Source organism: Bombina bombina, chromosome 2 (assembly GCF_027579735.1).
Source record: "Bombina bombina isolate aBomBom1 chromosome 2, aBomBom1.pri, whole genome shotgun sequence".
Taxonomy (NCBI): domain Eukaryota; kingdom Metazoa; phylum Chordata; class Amphibia; order Anura; family Bombinatoridae; genus Bombina; species Bombina bombina.
In genome coordinates, this window is record NC_069500.1 from 1,334,246,776 (window position 1) to 1,334,262,777 (window position 16,002).

The 16,002-nt window shown below is 40.1% G+C and overlaps 1 protein-coding gene across 3 annotated transcripts in view; it reads left to right on the forward strand.

The window, feature by feature from the left end:
• ZFYVE28 (zinc finger FYVE-type containing 28) overlaps positions 1-16,002 on the forward strand; it is a 529,419-nt gene that overhangs the window by 452,809 nt on the left and 60,608 nt on the right. For 2 of the 3 annotated variants that reach the window (XM_053704207.1, XM_053704208.1), the window contains one exon: positions 7,875-8,026. In XM_053704207.1, the coding sequence (XP_053560182.1) occupies positions 7,875-8,026 (152 nt within the window). Of the gene's footprint in view, positions 1-7,871; positions 8,027-16,002 lie in introns of all 3 variants that reach the window. The other variant, XM_053704206.1, reaches the window with a different exon arrangement.

Consider the following 16,002-nt stretch of genomic DNA (forward strand, 5'->3'; position numbering starts at 1 on the left):
AAACTTTTGCAGTTTGTAGCACTTCACTTTGGCCTTGCTACGGCTCCTCGAATCTTTACAAAGGTTTTAAGGGCCCTTTTGGCGGTGGTCAGATCTCAGAGAATAGCGGTGGTACCATAACTGGACGACATTTTGTTTCAGGCACAATCTTTTCAGTTAGCAATATCTCATACAGAGGTGTGCTTTTTGGGAACAATCATAGATTCTCTGTCCATGTAAATTTTCCTGACGGATGTCAGAAAATCCATAATTCTTGCTTTATGGAAGTGATTGGTCTAATGGTTGCTTCCTGGGACATTATTCCTTTTGTTTGTTTCCATCTGAGACCTCTACAGTTATGCATGCTCAGACAATGGAATGGAGACCACTCTGATCTCTCTTAGAGTATAGTTCTAGACTTCCTAAGAGAGACTCTCTATCTTAGTAGATTTCTCAGGACCATCTGTTTCAGGGATCAGGCTTCCTGAGACCATCTCGGGAGTTTGTGACCACAGATGCCAGCCTGTCGGGCTGAGGAGCAGTTTGGGGTTCCTTAAATGCTCAAGTCTTTGGACTCAAGAGAGTCTTCAATCCCAATAAACATTTTAGATTGGAGAGCAACCTTCTCTGCTCTAACTACTTTGCCTCAACTAGGTGCGGTCTGTTTTATCAGATTTCAGTCAGATAACATCTCCTTGGTGGCTTATGTCAACCACAAGGGAGGATCTTGGAGTTTCTTAGCCATGAAGGAAGTGACTCACATTCTTCAGTGGGCGGAGTCTCATGATTGTCTCTTTTCTGCTATCCACACAGGGGTGGTCAACTGGGAAGCAGGTTTCTGAGCAGACAGACTATTCATCCCAGGGAGTGGGCTCTCTATCCGGAAGTATTCACAATGATAACCCTCAGGTGGGGGGTTCCGGAGTTGGATCTGATGGCGTCTTGTCTAAACGAAAATCTTTCCAAGGTACGGAGCAAGATCAAGAGATCCTCAAACAGTTCTGATCAGCGCTCTGGCGATCCCTTGGGACTTCGATCTAGCATACCTATTTCCTCCGTTTGCTCTCCTTTCTCGAGTAATAGCTCATATCAAACAGGAAAGGGCGTTGTGACTCCAATAGCTCCTGTTTGGCCTTGCAGGATCTAGTTCATGGATCTGGTGATATGTCATCTCTTTTCCATTGGAGGTTTCTTCTGAGGAGGGACCTTTGTCAGGGTCCTTTTCTCAATCCGAATCTAGACTCTCTGAAGCTGACTGTTTGGAGATTGAACGCCTAGTTTTTGACTAGGCGTGTTTTTTCTGAGAAGGTCATTGAAAAGATGCTTCAGGCTCATAGTCCTATTTCTTGTAAGATTTACCATAATGTTTGGAGTAAATACCTTTATTGGTGCGAATCAAAGGGTTTCTCTTAGAGTCGGGTGCGGATCCCTCACATTTTATCTTTTCTTCAGGATGGCCTGGAGAAAGGTTTGTCGGTCAGATTTCTGTACTGTCTATTCTTTTACTCTAACGTCTGGCCGATCTGCCAGGTGTTCAATCTTTTGTTCAAGCCTTGGTCAGAATCAGGCCTGTGTTTAAACCTGTTGCTCCTCCTTGGAGCCTTAACCTTGTTCTTAAAGTTTTGCGGCAGGCTCCATTTGAGCCTATGCATTCGGTTGATATTTAGTTGTTATCGTGGAAGGTTTTGTTTCGACTTGCTTTTACATCAGCTCGCAGAGTTTCCGAGCTTTCGGCTCTGCGGTGCGATTCCCCTTACCTTATTTTTCATGCGGATAAGGCGGTCCTTCGTACTAAATTGGGATTTCTTCCCAAGGTAGTATAGGATCGCAACATTAATCAAGAAATTGTTGTTCCTTCTCTTTGTCCGAATCCTTCTTCTTAGAAGGAACGTTTGTTACACAACCTAGATGTTGTGCGTGCTCTAAAATTCTATCTGCAAGCAACTAAGGATTTTCGTCAGTCTTCTACCCTGTTTGTTGTTTTCGATGGTAAGTGTAAGGGTCAGAAGGCCACTTCTACTACTCTTTCTCTCTGGTTGAAAAGTGTTATCCGATTAGCATATGAGATAGCTGGTCATCAGCCTCCTGAGAGAATTACGGCTCATTCCACTAGGGCTGTTTCTTCTTCTTGGGCTTTCAAAAATGAAGCATATGTGGAGCAAATCTGCAAGGCGGCCACTTCGTCCTCTTTGCATACTTTTTTCCTAATTCTATAAATTTAATACTTTTGCCTCGTCTAAGGCTTTCTTTGGGAGAAAGGTTCTTAAGCAGTGGTGCCTTATGTTTAGGTCTGCCATCTTGTTCTCCCTCCCTTTCATTCTGTGTCCTCTAGCTTGGGTATTGATGGTTCCCACTAGTAATTAGAATTAATTTGTGGACTCTCCATGCCATAGGTAAGAAAACAAAATTTACGCTTACCTGATAAATTTCTTTATTTCCGGACATGGAGAGTCTACGACCCAGCCTTTTATTTATTATGACGGCTAAAAATGTTGGTATAAACATCAGGCACCTCTATTTCTTTGTATTATCTTCTTTTTCCATTTTCCTTCAGCCGAATGACTGGGGATTATGGGTAATGGAAGTGACACTTAACAGCTCTGCTGGGGTGCTCTTTGCCTCCTCCTTCTGGCCAGTAGTTGAATTTCCACTAGTAATTAGAATACATTTGTGGACTCTCCATGCTTGGAAAGAAAGAAGGTAAGCATAAATGTTGTTATTATCCATTCCCCAGTTTTGCACAGAAAACAAGGGTTATATTAATACACTTTTTACCTCTGTGATTACCTTGTTTCTAAACATCTTCTGATGGCCCCCTGATCACATGACTTTATCTATTGATTTGCATTTAAGTCAATAAGTGCTGTGTTGTTAGAGTCCACTTGCGTCAGCACAATGTTATCTATATGGCTCGCATGAACTAGCTTCCCCTAATGTGAAAAGCACATATGTTTATTCATTCGTGATTGGTTAGCAAGGATTCTTTTGTTCTCAGATATGAAGGTAGATTATCACTCAGTTTATGTTTAATGTCCTTTAAAAATACAAAATTCACTAATCAAAATTGTACAAAGTAACATAAATTACATCTACTAGGTGCATATATTGTAACAGGAAATAGTATGTTTGAAATAGCTAATCAAAAAACAAGCACATTTGTCACATTTTTTATGGTTCTTTATATGAAGAATCTTTGAAAATTCATATTTTTCAAGGAAAAGCTTAGCTTGATTTTAACTGAATATTAAATGTTAGATAAATTGATTATCAAAGATTAGCCAAAGTATAATATGCAGAAGTATTTAAAAATAATTGTATTAGTTGCCTAAATATTGAAAAATTGTGTGTAAAGTTTTATTATCCTTAAAGTAATAGACGCTGCCATCTTGTAGATTTAAGAGACTGTTATTTCCTCTCAGGTCAGTTTTGGACAATTATAAATGAGATACTACAGTAACATTCGCACAGTGTTAAATGTCCCTTTAAGGTTGTTAATGGTAGGCGTGGTCATTTTTTGTGCATTCCATTTTAGGTGGGATCTCTCATTGCTGAGCAAAACTATTGAGATTTCTTCAATTAATTTCTGTTTTTTACTTTCTTCAAAAGGTTTTTTCTTCCCACCAAAATATTTTTATTGAATATGAAAAAGTTTACAGACATAAATTGCATGGTACAATCATCAATACAAATATTTAGGGCATATCTGAAAGTATGTAATGCACCAAGAGCAAGAAAATAAAATGTCTTTCCCCTTCATTTTCTCCCCTCTTCATGTCGTGTTAGATCACTCTTGGATCTTAGATTTGTATATAAAATTGTTAAGGGGTTTAACATAAAGCAGTAACATAAAATACACCGAAAAATGGCATCTCTAAAAATAACAATGCTGAATGGGTTTTCCAGTTTAAAGGTAGAAGATGCAAAGGCCCTAACCGGGTACTCATTCGATAAGTATAAACATTAATACAAAAACAGTTAAGCGCTATATATAAATTAACCATAGTGTATAAAAAGAGACATGTCAGTCCTTAATGGGTAATACGTTAAGCTGCTTAATATGAGAAAGTTTGGGCAGTGTTTTAGTATAGTTATGAATATTCAGGTATACCTCTATAACATCTCTGAAAGGGTAGTATGCAACAATTTAAGTCTAAGAGAACAGATTGGGCGGCAATGCTCCATCACTGAGGTGTTCTATAATTATTGTTTTGGGTGGGTGTTGTTAATAACTATGTGTTTGGGGACTTTCAGATGTTTGTTAGGGAAAGGAAATTAGTTGTTCTAGCGCTATGAGGGAGATGTGTCTGCCATGCACATAGAAACTACTGCACTTTTAAAAACTAGTGTTTTTAGGGATCCTTATTTTATCTATATGATATAGGATGTTTCCCTAGGGGCCCCCCACTAAACCCCACAGAAAACATACAAATGTATTTACGGGCACTATAAAAGTAGTAGCGTCTACCAAGCAAGATTGAGAAAAATTAAATCTACAAGGCGCTATTTAGGGTATGTTGGCACGGTGAGTTGAAAAAACATAGTATAGTGTAAACAAGGATAGTGGTTTGCCTAAGATAGATATCACCAGAGTGTACATATTTAGTCAGAGACAGTTCCTGTAACTTTGCAAAGATATATTTAACCCCCTCCTCTGCTCCGGCCGGGAACCGCTGGAAGTAGGCTGTTTTAGTAAGAAGACATTAAAGGAATCTCTGTGTCATACTAACAGTATTATTAGCAGTGTTGACATAGTCTACCCTTATAATTATAAGATAGAAACAAACGTTTTGTAACTATAGGTGAAACATGGCTAAACAACTCGAGGTATCTTCATATCTCTCCCTCAGTGACTAATAAGCCTTATGTGCTAATAGAAAGCTTACACTAAACTTCTGGTTCCAGGCATAACCTGCGGGAGTGTGAACATCGTCCCAATGTCCCAGTTTTGGCCACCAAAGCCTCGGAAGTGGTGCCGAGGTAGTGATGTTGAAGTTCCCCACCAACCTTCCACTATCAGCTTTTCAGATTGGACCGTATCAGCGGATCCAGCCAGTTGGATACGTTCCCAGGGATATTTGGTTTATGAAAGCTAGATGGATTAAAGATCTTCTTGTTCTTTAGAGCAGCGCGGGAGTCCCCCGCGAGCTCCCACGCGGGTGCAAATCCAATTGTAATCCCATCTGGTGGCGGTAACTCCTGAGCTACATTGCTTGTAGTCGGCTCTGTTTCAGTGACGCTGGGGCTCAAATCAGATTCGGACAGCTTCTTGCCCGTTATATCAGCAGCATTAACATAGCAAAAGTAGCACTCCTTCTTGATTTCTGTTGTGCAGTTTGTGGTTTGCAAAGTAGAAGGCAAAAGCCTCATTGTGCGTGGAGGCGCCATTGTATGGTTGGTAACCCCTGGTACATCCGGCATAGTATCTACATCGTTGGCTATAGTTGCATGGTGAAGCTGTTGTTGCTTTTGATAAATATGTATGAGAAAATCCCATGGGGCTCTGGCAATCAAGTTCTGGAAACAGAGATCCAGTTTTTCCATGCTACAGTCATAACTAGCTTGCAGGCCTATTTTCTGCGCGGCATCCATTTTGCTGGGTAGTAATGAAATAATTTTCAATGATATCTTCTTGTATTCAAGCGCTAAGTAGTTAATATGGTTCGGCATATTTTTCGGGCTGAAGTAGTGAGTACCCAATTAGGCCAAGTGCCCTCGATTACTCGAGGGGGATGGCGTTGCCTATGTATGAGCCGCCACTCTAGGCCTCCTGCGTCCGATGCCGGGCTCAAACTTCACAAATACAACGCAAATTTCTCTAAATTTCAAGTGCTGTTAGGTAGTCTGCCCTCATAGACAGATGGTTATAATTTTGTGCTGTAGAATCTCTCCTGTCACCGGTGGATTTCAAGTGATCAGTAGGAGCTCAGGGAAAATGCAACCATGTAAGATCGCGGTTCGGACACGCCCCCCTCCAAAATGTGTTTTTATGTGGCTATACTTATACATAAGACCTACTCCAGAGGTCATTTACTTATCATTTCTGATATTTTTCTGTTTTGGTTCTGCAGGAATTGGTTTATTAGTAAACATGAATCTGATTTTCATTTTTATTCTTTTTTAAAGAATAAGGAAGCCGTTTTAAACTAATTTACTTATTTTTTTTAATTGCTTCTTTCTTTTTTTATATATATTTTGACTTTTTTTAGTACAATGCCTCTTTAAAATGTGAAATTAATAATAAAGCTGAAAAAAAAGGAAATCAAGTGTATAATGGTACAGAATATTACATGTTTATATTTAATGACACAAAGTTTTAATAAATATATTCATTCATTTAAAATATTTATTTACATAATTTTGTAATATTGGCTTGATGATGGAGTAAATAATAATAATACATTCACAAAGTATGCTCAAAATATTATATATTTTTTTTATTTTTAACCCCTTCCTGTTGTTACTTATTTGTTACATTGGGACAAAGTTCCGATATAAACAAATAAGTAAAAAAATAGATATACGTGATCGTACATGCAATTGTGTTATTTCAATTATGGAATCCGGTCAGGGAGAGGCACTCTCTGCAGCCTGCGATCCCAGTAAGAAAGCTGTTATGACTTCAGGACAGCAGAATGGGTAAGACGTTCCATGCCGTCCTAACGGCTCTAAAGCCCAGCACGGTTATGAAGACATGGAACGTCCCAACGGTGGGAAGGGGTTAATGTAAGCAAAATTCTGTTGGTGTCAACACATTTGTTGGAAAAATTTAAAAATGGTAAATCTCCCTGAATTGTTTTCAAAGAGCTTCTAAAGCTATACAAGGCTGGAGACAGACTTATGGAGTGGGGTTACTTCTGTATAATATTTTTAGTTTTGTAAAATGGCATGTTCTATCTAAATAATTAAAGTTTCATTTTCAATTTAGTGTCCCTTTGTGTGATTTTTTTTTTCTTTCAAATGTTTTATTGAGTTTTTTATAAACAAAAGATAAATAAGATAAACAATATAAAATTACAGAAATACAGATGCGGTCACATTTAGAGATAAAGTTCAATATAATGTTATATTAATCACTAAGTGTTATATAATAATAATAATAAAACATCATTAATAAGTGAAGACAATTAGTCGCTGGTCAAGTAAACTAATATGATTGAATAGTAAATCTGGTGATGTTTGTTTTTTGTCTTTTTTTTAAGTTAAACTTTTATCTATTGAAGGATTTTTACTTTATGGGTTTTACAGAGTTTGTTAAATTATGGAAATAAAGTATAAAATAAAATTGCATCCTTGTATTCTAGCTCATCGGTATATTGTCTGCTGTTGTGTAGGGACCAGTGATCTCTCATGGTCTGTCGCAAGTAGTCATAGGTCTTACATAAGCCGTTTCTTTGTCCTCACAGTTTTGCTTCTAGAGAATTGTCTGTTCTTCTTGCTAATTAAAGGGACATTTGCTAATTAAAGGGACGTGAAACCCAAAATGTATTTCATGATTTAGATACAGAATACAATTTTAAACAACTTTCCAATTTACTTCTATTAAATAAATTACTTCAGTCTGTTGGTATCTTTTGTTGAAGAAACAGCAACGGAAGACAGTAAGCCAATAACCTGAGACATATATATGCAGCCACCAATCAGCAGCTCATGAGCCTACCTAGGTATGCATTTCAACAAAGAATACCAATAGAATGAAACAAAATAAGATAATATAAGTAAATTGGAAAGTTGTTTAAAATTGCATGCTCTCTCCGAATCACAAAAGAAAGAAAATGGGTTTCATGTCCCTTTAAATATCAGCTGTTAGCTCAGATCTTGCCGCACTACTGTGATAAAACATTTAATAAGTTCTCCTGCCTATCTTGAAGTGTTCATTTTTTTTTACTCGTAAGCAGCTTGATGACCAGTTCTTGCTCATCAGACGACTTTGATCAGGAGGAGATTCAACTTGCCCTGCAGGCTGCAAAAATTGCTTCTAGGCAAAAGATCCGATCCCGTTTCCACAGCAGTAATGACCTCATTCATCGGCTTTTTGTCTGCATCTCAGGTGCGTACTATAAAGTATTCAGCATCGCTCAGTAGATATTGTGATCCTGCTTAAAAAGGAATAATGAAGTGTCTGATTATGACCTGTACATAGTGCAATCAGTCTTCAAACACTAACGTTATTTATGCTTAACGCTAAACGGGAGAGCATATACAGGTATATACATTATTATGAAATGGTACATCTGGAGTATTTACCTGCTCTCTGTAGGGAACATCTGGTGAGTCACCCTTCTTCTGCTATTACATTAAATGTACAGTGCACTTGACACATGTTCTGATATCATAAGACAAATCTGAGATACTGTAACAGAGGCTATTTTTAGAGTGAGTGAGAATAAGCAGTTAAAGGGACATGAAACCCACATTTTTTCTTTCATGATTCTGATAGAGAATACAATTTTAAACAACTTTCTAATTTACTTCTATTATCTAATTTGTTTCATTCTCCTAGTATAATTTGTTGAAGGAGCAGCAATGCACTAATGGTTTCTTACTGAACACATTGGTGAGCCAATCACAATCAATATATATATATGCAGCCACCAATCAAGAGCTAGAACCTAGGTTCTCTGCTGACTCTAAGCTTGTCTAGATAAACCTTTCAGCAAATGATAACAAGAGAAGGAAGCAAATTAAATGATAGAAATAAATTGGAAAGTTGTTTAAAATTGTATTCTCTATCTGAATCATGAAATAAAAATTTTGGGTTTCATGACCCTTTAAGCATTGATTTGGAAAAATATCTGTTTTAACCCCTTCACTACCGGGACTTTCAGAGAAGAACTTGTCTAAAATATTGGAGAATTTTTAGCATTTTTGCTATTACTCCATTTAAACAGAAATAGAGCCTTGTTTTTTTTATTTACCTGTCAAAACTGTATATATTGTTTAAGCAGAAAACCCAAGGTATCTTTTATTATATTTCATGCCACCATTTCACCGCCAACTGTGATCATATAAAAGAAATTGTTAACTTTTTCACAAACTTTGGGTTCTCACTGAAATTATTTACATACTGCATGTGCAATCGTGACATAAATGGTTGTAAAAGCTTCTCTGGGATCCCCTTTGTTTAGAAATAGCAGACATACACGGCTTTGCCTTTTGGTGATTCCCTTTACATATATTTTTCGGCGGTTGGGCCATCCCACTCCCTCCCCCTTCACTGCTGGACCGCCCACCCACATCCTGGTTTCGCTCCTGCCGGCAGATGATTGTTACAGACCGTAACACACACAGTGTCACCGTCTGTAACAATCTGGCATCTGCCTTCATATGGAAGCGATATATATATATATATTTATATATGTTGCATTGGGTTAAGGGGTTAATAGCATTTCTAAGAATTTTAAACAAAATATAAGCAGATTCAGAGCAGTGCATGGGTACTCATAATTAAAGGGACATGAAACCCAATTTTCTTCTGTTATGTGTGATCAGTCCACGGGTCATCATTACTTCTGGGATATAACTCCTCCCCAACAGGAAATGCAAGAGGATTCACCCAGCAGAGCTGCATATAGCTCCTCCCCTCTACGTCAGTCCCAGTCATTCTCTTGCACCCAACGACTAGATAGGATGTGTGAGAGGACTATGGTGATTATACTTAGTTTTTATGACTTCAATCAAAAGTTTGTTATTTTAAAATAGCACCGGAGCGTGTTATTACTTCTCTGGCAGAGTTTGAGGAAGAATCTGTCAGAGTTTTTTTACTATGATTTTAACCGGAGTAGTTAAGATCATATTGCTGTTCTCGGCCATCTGAGGGAGGTAAAGGCTTCAGATCAGGGGACAGCGGGCAGATGAATCTGCATTGAGGTATGTAGCAGTTTTTATTTTCTGAATGGAATTGATGAGAAAATCCTGCCATACCGTTAAAATGACATGTATGTATACACTTCAGTATTCTGGGGATGGTATTTCACCGGAACTACTCTGTTAAAGGTCACTAATCCTTTTTAATAACTATTTATCATGTTAAACGTTTTTGCTGGAATGTAGAATCGTTTACATTGCTGAGGTACTGTGTGAATAAATATTTGGGCATTATTTTCCACTTGGCAGTTTTTTTGCTTTAATTGTGACAGTTTCGTTTCTCTTCACTGCTGTGTGGGAGAGGGAGGGGCCGTTTTTGGCGCTCTTTGCTACGCATCAAAAAATACCAGTCAGTTACTTTTATATTTCCTGCATGATCCGGTTCATCTCTGATAGATCTCAGGGGTCTTCAAACTTCTTTGAAGGGAGGTAAATTCTCTCAGCAGAGCTGTGAGAATTCTTATAGTGACTGTGAATAAAAACGTTGCTTTGTATTTTTTATGTCAAATTTAATTATTGTTATTTTACTAATGGGAACAAACCTTTGCTAAAAGTTTTGTGGTTTTAAAGTTTGATGCTATAACTGTTTTTTTTTTTCAGTTCATTATTTCAACTGTCATTTAATCGTTAGTACCTCTTTGAGGCACAGTACGTTTTTTGCTAAAAAAGATTATAACCAAGTTGTAAGTTTTTTGCTAGTGTGTTAAACATGTCTGACTCAGAGGAAGATATCTGTGTCATTTGTTCCAATGCCAAGGTGGAGCCCAATAGAAATTTATGTACTAACTGTATTGATGCTACTTTAAATAAAAGTCAATCTGTACAATGTGAACAAATTTCACCAAACAGCGAGGGGAGAGTTATGCCGACTAACTCGCCTCACGCGGCAGTACCTGCATCTCCCGCCCGGGAGGTGCGTGATATTTTGGCGCCTAGTACATCTGGGCGGCCATTACAGATAACATTACAAGATATGGCTACTGTTATGACTGAAGTTTTGTCTAAATTACCAGAACTAAGAGGCAAGCGTGATCACTCTGGGGTGAGAACAGAGTGCGCTGACAATGCTAGGGCCATGTCTGATACTGCGTCACAGCTCGCAGAGCATGAGGACGGAGAGCTTCATTCTGTGGGTGACGGTTCTGATCCAAACAGATTGGACTCAGATATTTCAAATTTTAAATTTAAATTGGAGAACCTCCGTGTATTACTAGGGGAGGTCTTAGCAGCTCTCAACGATGGTAACACCGTTGCAATACCAGAGAAACTGTGTAGGTTGGATAAATACTTTGCGGTACCGGCGAGTACTGACGTTTTTCCTATACCTAAGAGACTAACTGAAATTGTTACTAAGGAGTGGGATAGACCCGGTGTGCCGTTCTCACCCCCTCCAATATTTAGAAAGATGTTTCCAATAGACGCCACCACTCGGGACTTATGGCAAACGGTCCCCAAGGTGGAGGGAGCAGTTTCTACTTTAGCTAAGCGTACCACTATCCCGGTGGAGGATAGCTGTGCTTTCTCAGATCCAATGGATAAAAAATTAGAGGGTTACCTTAAGAAAATGTTTGTTCAACAAGGTTTTATATTACAACCCCTTGCATGTATCGCGCCGATTACGGCTGCGGCAGCATTTTGGATTGAGTCGCTTGAAGAGAACCTTAGTTCATCTACGCTAGACGACATTACGGACAGGCTTAGAGTCCTTAAACTAGCTAATTCCTTCATTTCGGAGGCCGTAGTACATTTAACCAAACTTACGGCTAAGAACTCAGGATTCGCCATACAGGCACGTAGGGCGCTGTGGCTAAAATCCTGGTCAGCTGATGTTACTTCTAAGTCCAAATTACTTAATATACCTTTCAAGGGGCAGTCTTTATTTGGGCCCGGTTTGAAAGAGATTATCGCTGACATTACAGGAGGTAAGGGCCACGCCCTACCTCAAGACAAAGCCAAAGCTAAGGCTAGACAGTCTAATTTTCGTCCCTTTCGGAACTTCAAAACAGGAGCAGCATCAACCTCCACTGCACCAAAACAGGAAGGAGCTGTTGCTCGTTACAGGCAAGGCTGGAAGCCTAACCAGTCCTGGAACAAGAGCAAGCAGGCCAGGAAACCTGCTGCTGCCCCAAAGACAGCATGAACCGAGAGCCCCCGATCCGGGACCGGATCTAGTGGGGGGCAGACTCTCTCTCTTCGCCCAGGCCTGGGCAAGAGATGTTCAGGATCCCTGGGCACTAGAGATCATATCTCAGGGATACCTTCTAGACTTCAAATTATCTCCCCCAAGGGGGAGATTTCATCTGTCAAGGTTGTCAACAAACCAGATAAAGAAAGAAGCGTTTCTACGCTGCGTACAAGATCTGTTAATAATGGGAGTGATCCATCCGGTTCCGCGGTCGGAACAAGGACAAGGGTTCTACTCAAACCTGTTTGTGGTTCCCAAAAAAGAGGGAACTTTCAGGCCAATCTTAGATTTAAAGATTCTAAACAAATTCCTAAGAGTTCCATCGTTCAAAATGGAAACTATTCGGACAATCTTACCCATGATCCAAGAGGGTCAGTACATGACCACAGTGGATTTAAAGGATGCTTACCTTCACATACCGATCCACAAAGATCATCACCGGTATCTAAGGTTTGCCTTCTTAGACAGGCACTACCAGTTTGTAGCTCTTCCATTCGGATTGGCTACGGCTCCAAGAATCTTCACAAAGGTTCTGGGTGCCCTTCTGGCGGTACTAAGACCGCGAGGGATTTCGGTAGCTCCATACCTAGACGACATTCTAATACAAGCTTCAAGCTTTCAAACTGCAAAGTCTCATACAGAGTTAGTTCTGGCATTTCTAAGGTCGCATGGATGGAAAGTGAACGAAAAGAAGAGTTCTCTTTTTCCTCTCACAAGAGTTCCATTCTTGGGGACTCTTATAGATTCTGTAGAAATGAAGATTTACCTGACAGAGGACAGGTTAACAAAGCTTCAAAATGCATGCCGTGTCCTTCATTCCATTCAACACCCGTCAGTAGCTCAATGCATGGAGGTGATCGGCTTAATGGTAGCGGCAATGGACATAGTACCTTTTGCACGCCTACACCTCAGACCTCTGCAATTATGCATGCTAAGTCAGTGGAATGGGGATTACTCAGATTTGTCCCCTACTCTGAATCTGAATCAAGAGACCAGAAATTCTCTTCTATGGTGGCTTCATCGGCCACACCTGTCCAGGGGGATGCCATTCAGCAGGCCAGACTGGACAATTGTAACAACAGACGCCAGCCTACTAGGTTGGGGCGCTGTCTGGAATTCTCTGAAGGCTCAGGGACTATGGAATCAGGAGGAGAGTCTCCTTCCAATAAACATTCTGGAATTGAGGGCAGTTCTCAATGCCCTTCTAGCTTGGCCCCAATTAACAACTCGGGGGTTCATCAGGTTTCAGTCGGACAACATCACGACTGTAGCTTACATCAACCATCAGGGAGGGACAAGAAGCTCCCTAGCTATGGTGGAAGTATCAAAGATAATTCGCTGGGCAGAGTCTCACTCTTGCCACCTGTCAGCAATCCACATCCCGGGAGTGGAGAACTGGGAGGCGGATTTCTTGAGTCGCCAGACTTTTCATCCGGGGGAGTGGGAACTTCATCCGGAGGTCTTTGCCCAAATACTTCGACGTTGGGGCAAACCAGAGATAGATCTCATGGCGTCTCGCCAGAACGCCAAACTTCCTCGCTACGGGTCCAGATCCAGGGATCCGGGAGCGGTTCTGATAGATGCTTTGACAGCACCTTGGAACTTCGGGATGGCTTATGTGTTTCCACCCTTTCCGCTGCTTCCTCGATTGATTGCCAAAATCAAGCAGGAGAGAGCATCAGTGATTCTAATAGCGCCTGCATGGCCACGCAGGACTTGGTATGCAGATCTAGTGGACATGTCATCCTGTCCGCCTTGGTCTCTACCTCTAAGACAGGACCTTCTGATACAGGGTCCATTCAAACATCAAAATCTAACTTCTCTGAAGCTGACTGCTTGGAAATTGAACGTTTGATTTTATCAAAACGTGGTTTTTCTGAGTCGGTTATTGATACCCTGATACAGGCTAGGAAGCCTGTTACCAGAAAGATTTACCATAAAATATGGCGTAAATACCTATACTGGTGCGAATCCAAACTTTACTCCTGGAGTAAGGTTAGGATCTCTAGGATATTGTCTTTTCTACAAGAAGGGTTAGAAAAGGGTTTATCAGCTAGTTCATTAAAGGGACAGATTTCAGCTCTGTCCATCTTGTTACACAGGCGTCTGTCAGAAAATCCAGACGTCCAGGCTTTTTGTCAGGCTTTGGCTAGGATCAAGCCTGTGTTTAAAGCTGTTGCTCCGCCATGGAGTTTAAACTTAGTTCTTAACGTTTTACAGGGTGTTCCATTTGAACCCCTTCATTCCATTGATATAAAATTGTTATCTTGGAAAGTTCTGTTTTTAATGGCTATTTCCTCGGCTCGAAGAGTCTCTGAGTTATCAGCCTTACATTGTGATTCTCCTTATCTGATTTTTCACTCAGACAAGGTAGTTCTGCGTACTAAACCTGGGTTCTTACCTAAGGTGGTCACTAACAGGAATATCAATCAAGAGATTGTTGTTCCATCCTTGTGTCCAAATCCTTCTTCAAAGAAGGAACGTCTTCTACACAATCTGGATGTAGTTCGTGCCCTCAAGTTCTACTTGCAGGCAACTAAAGATTTTCGCCAAACTTCTTCCCTGTTTGTCGTTTATTCTGGACAGAGGAGAGGTCAAAAAGCTTCTGCTACCTCTCTCTCTTTTTGGCTTCGTAGCATAATACGTTTAGCCTATGAGACTGCTGGTCAGCAGCCTCCTGAAAGAATTACAGCTCACTCCACTAGAGCTGTGGCTTCCACTTGGGCCTTTAAGAATGAGGCCTCTGTTGAACAGATTTGCAAGGCTGCAACTTGGTCTTCGCTTCATACTTTTTCCAAATTTTACAAATTTGACACTTTTGCTTCTTCGGAGGCTATTTTTGGGAGAAAGGTTCTTCAGGCAGTGGTTCCTTCTATATAATGAGCCTGCCTATCCCTCCCGTCATCCGTGTACTTTTGCTTTGGTATTGGTATCCCAGAAGTAATGATGACCCGTGGACTGATCACACATAACAGAAGAAAACATAATTTATGCTTACCTGATAAATTCCTTTCTTCTGTTGTGTGATCAGTCCACGGCCCGCCCTGTTTTTAAGGCAGGTAAATATCTTTTAAATTATACTCCAGTCACCACTTCACCCTTGGTTACTCCTTTCTCGTTGATTCTTGGTCGAATGACTGGGACTGACGTAGAGGGGAGGAGCTATATGCAGCTCTGCTGGGTGAATCCTCTTGCATTTCCTGTTGGGGAGGAGTTATATCCCAGAAGTAATGATGACCCGTGGACTGATCACACAACAGAAGAAAGGAATTTATCAGGTAAGCATAAATTATGTTTTTTTCTTTTGTGATTCAGGTAAAGCATATAATTTAAAAAAAGTTTCCTTTGATCAAATTTACTTCATTCTCATTTAATCCTTTGTTGAAGAGATACCTAGGTAGGTAGTGTGCACGTTTCTGAAGGAGTGCATGACACTGCTGCCACCTAGTGCTCTTGCAAATGTATAGCAAAGTTATAAAACTGATGCCATTTATTGCTCCAGTCACGTGCACGCTCCTACACATTCCTACCTGCTTTCCAACAAAGGATACCAGAAGCACAAAGTACATTTGATATTATACATAAACTGGATTTTTATTTTTACACTCTGAATCATGAAATAAAATGTTGGGGTTTTATGCCCCTTTAACCCTCTTTCTCATGTGTACTTTGCCTTCTTTACTTTGGTCAGACAATTTAAGCAGTTACTGTTGTAGCATGTAGCTGGGTCAAACAATCTAAAGCAGACTTGAGAATGCAATAAATACACCAGCATGTTCGGAAGGGGTGGAAATACCACAGCGTGCAGAGGTAAATCAAGGGAAAAGCTAGGGAGATGGGGGGGGGACAAGAAGGATAAAGACTATATAACAGGCAGCAATGATGGGACTGGGTGAGAGACTGATGCTGAGTAATCTCTAGACCAGGGGTGTCCAAACTTTGCTCTCCAGAGGTTTTGGAACTACATTTCCGAT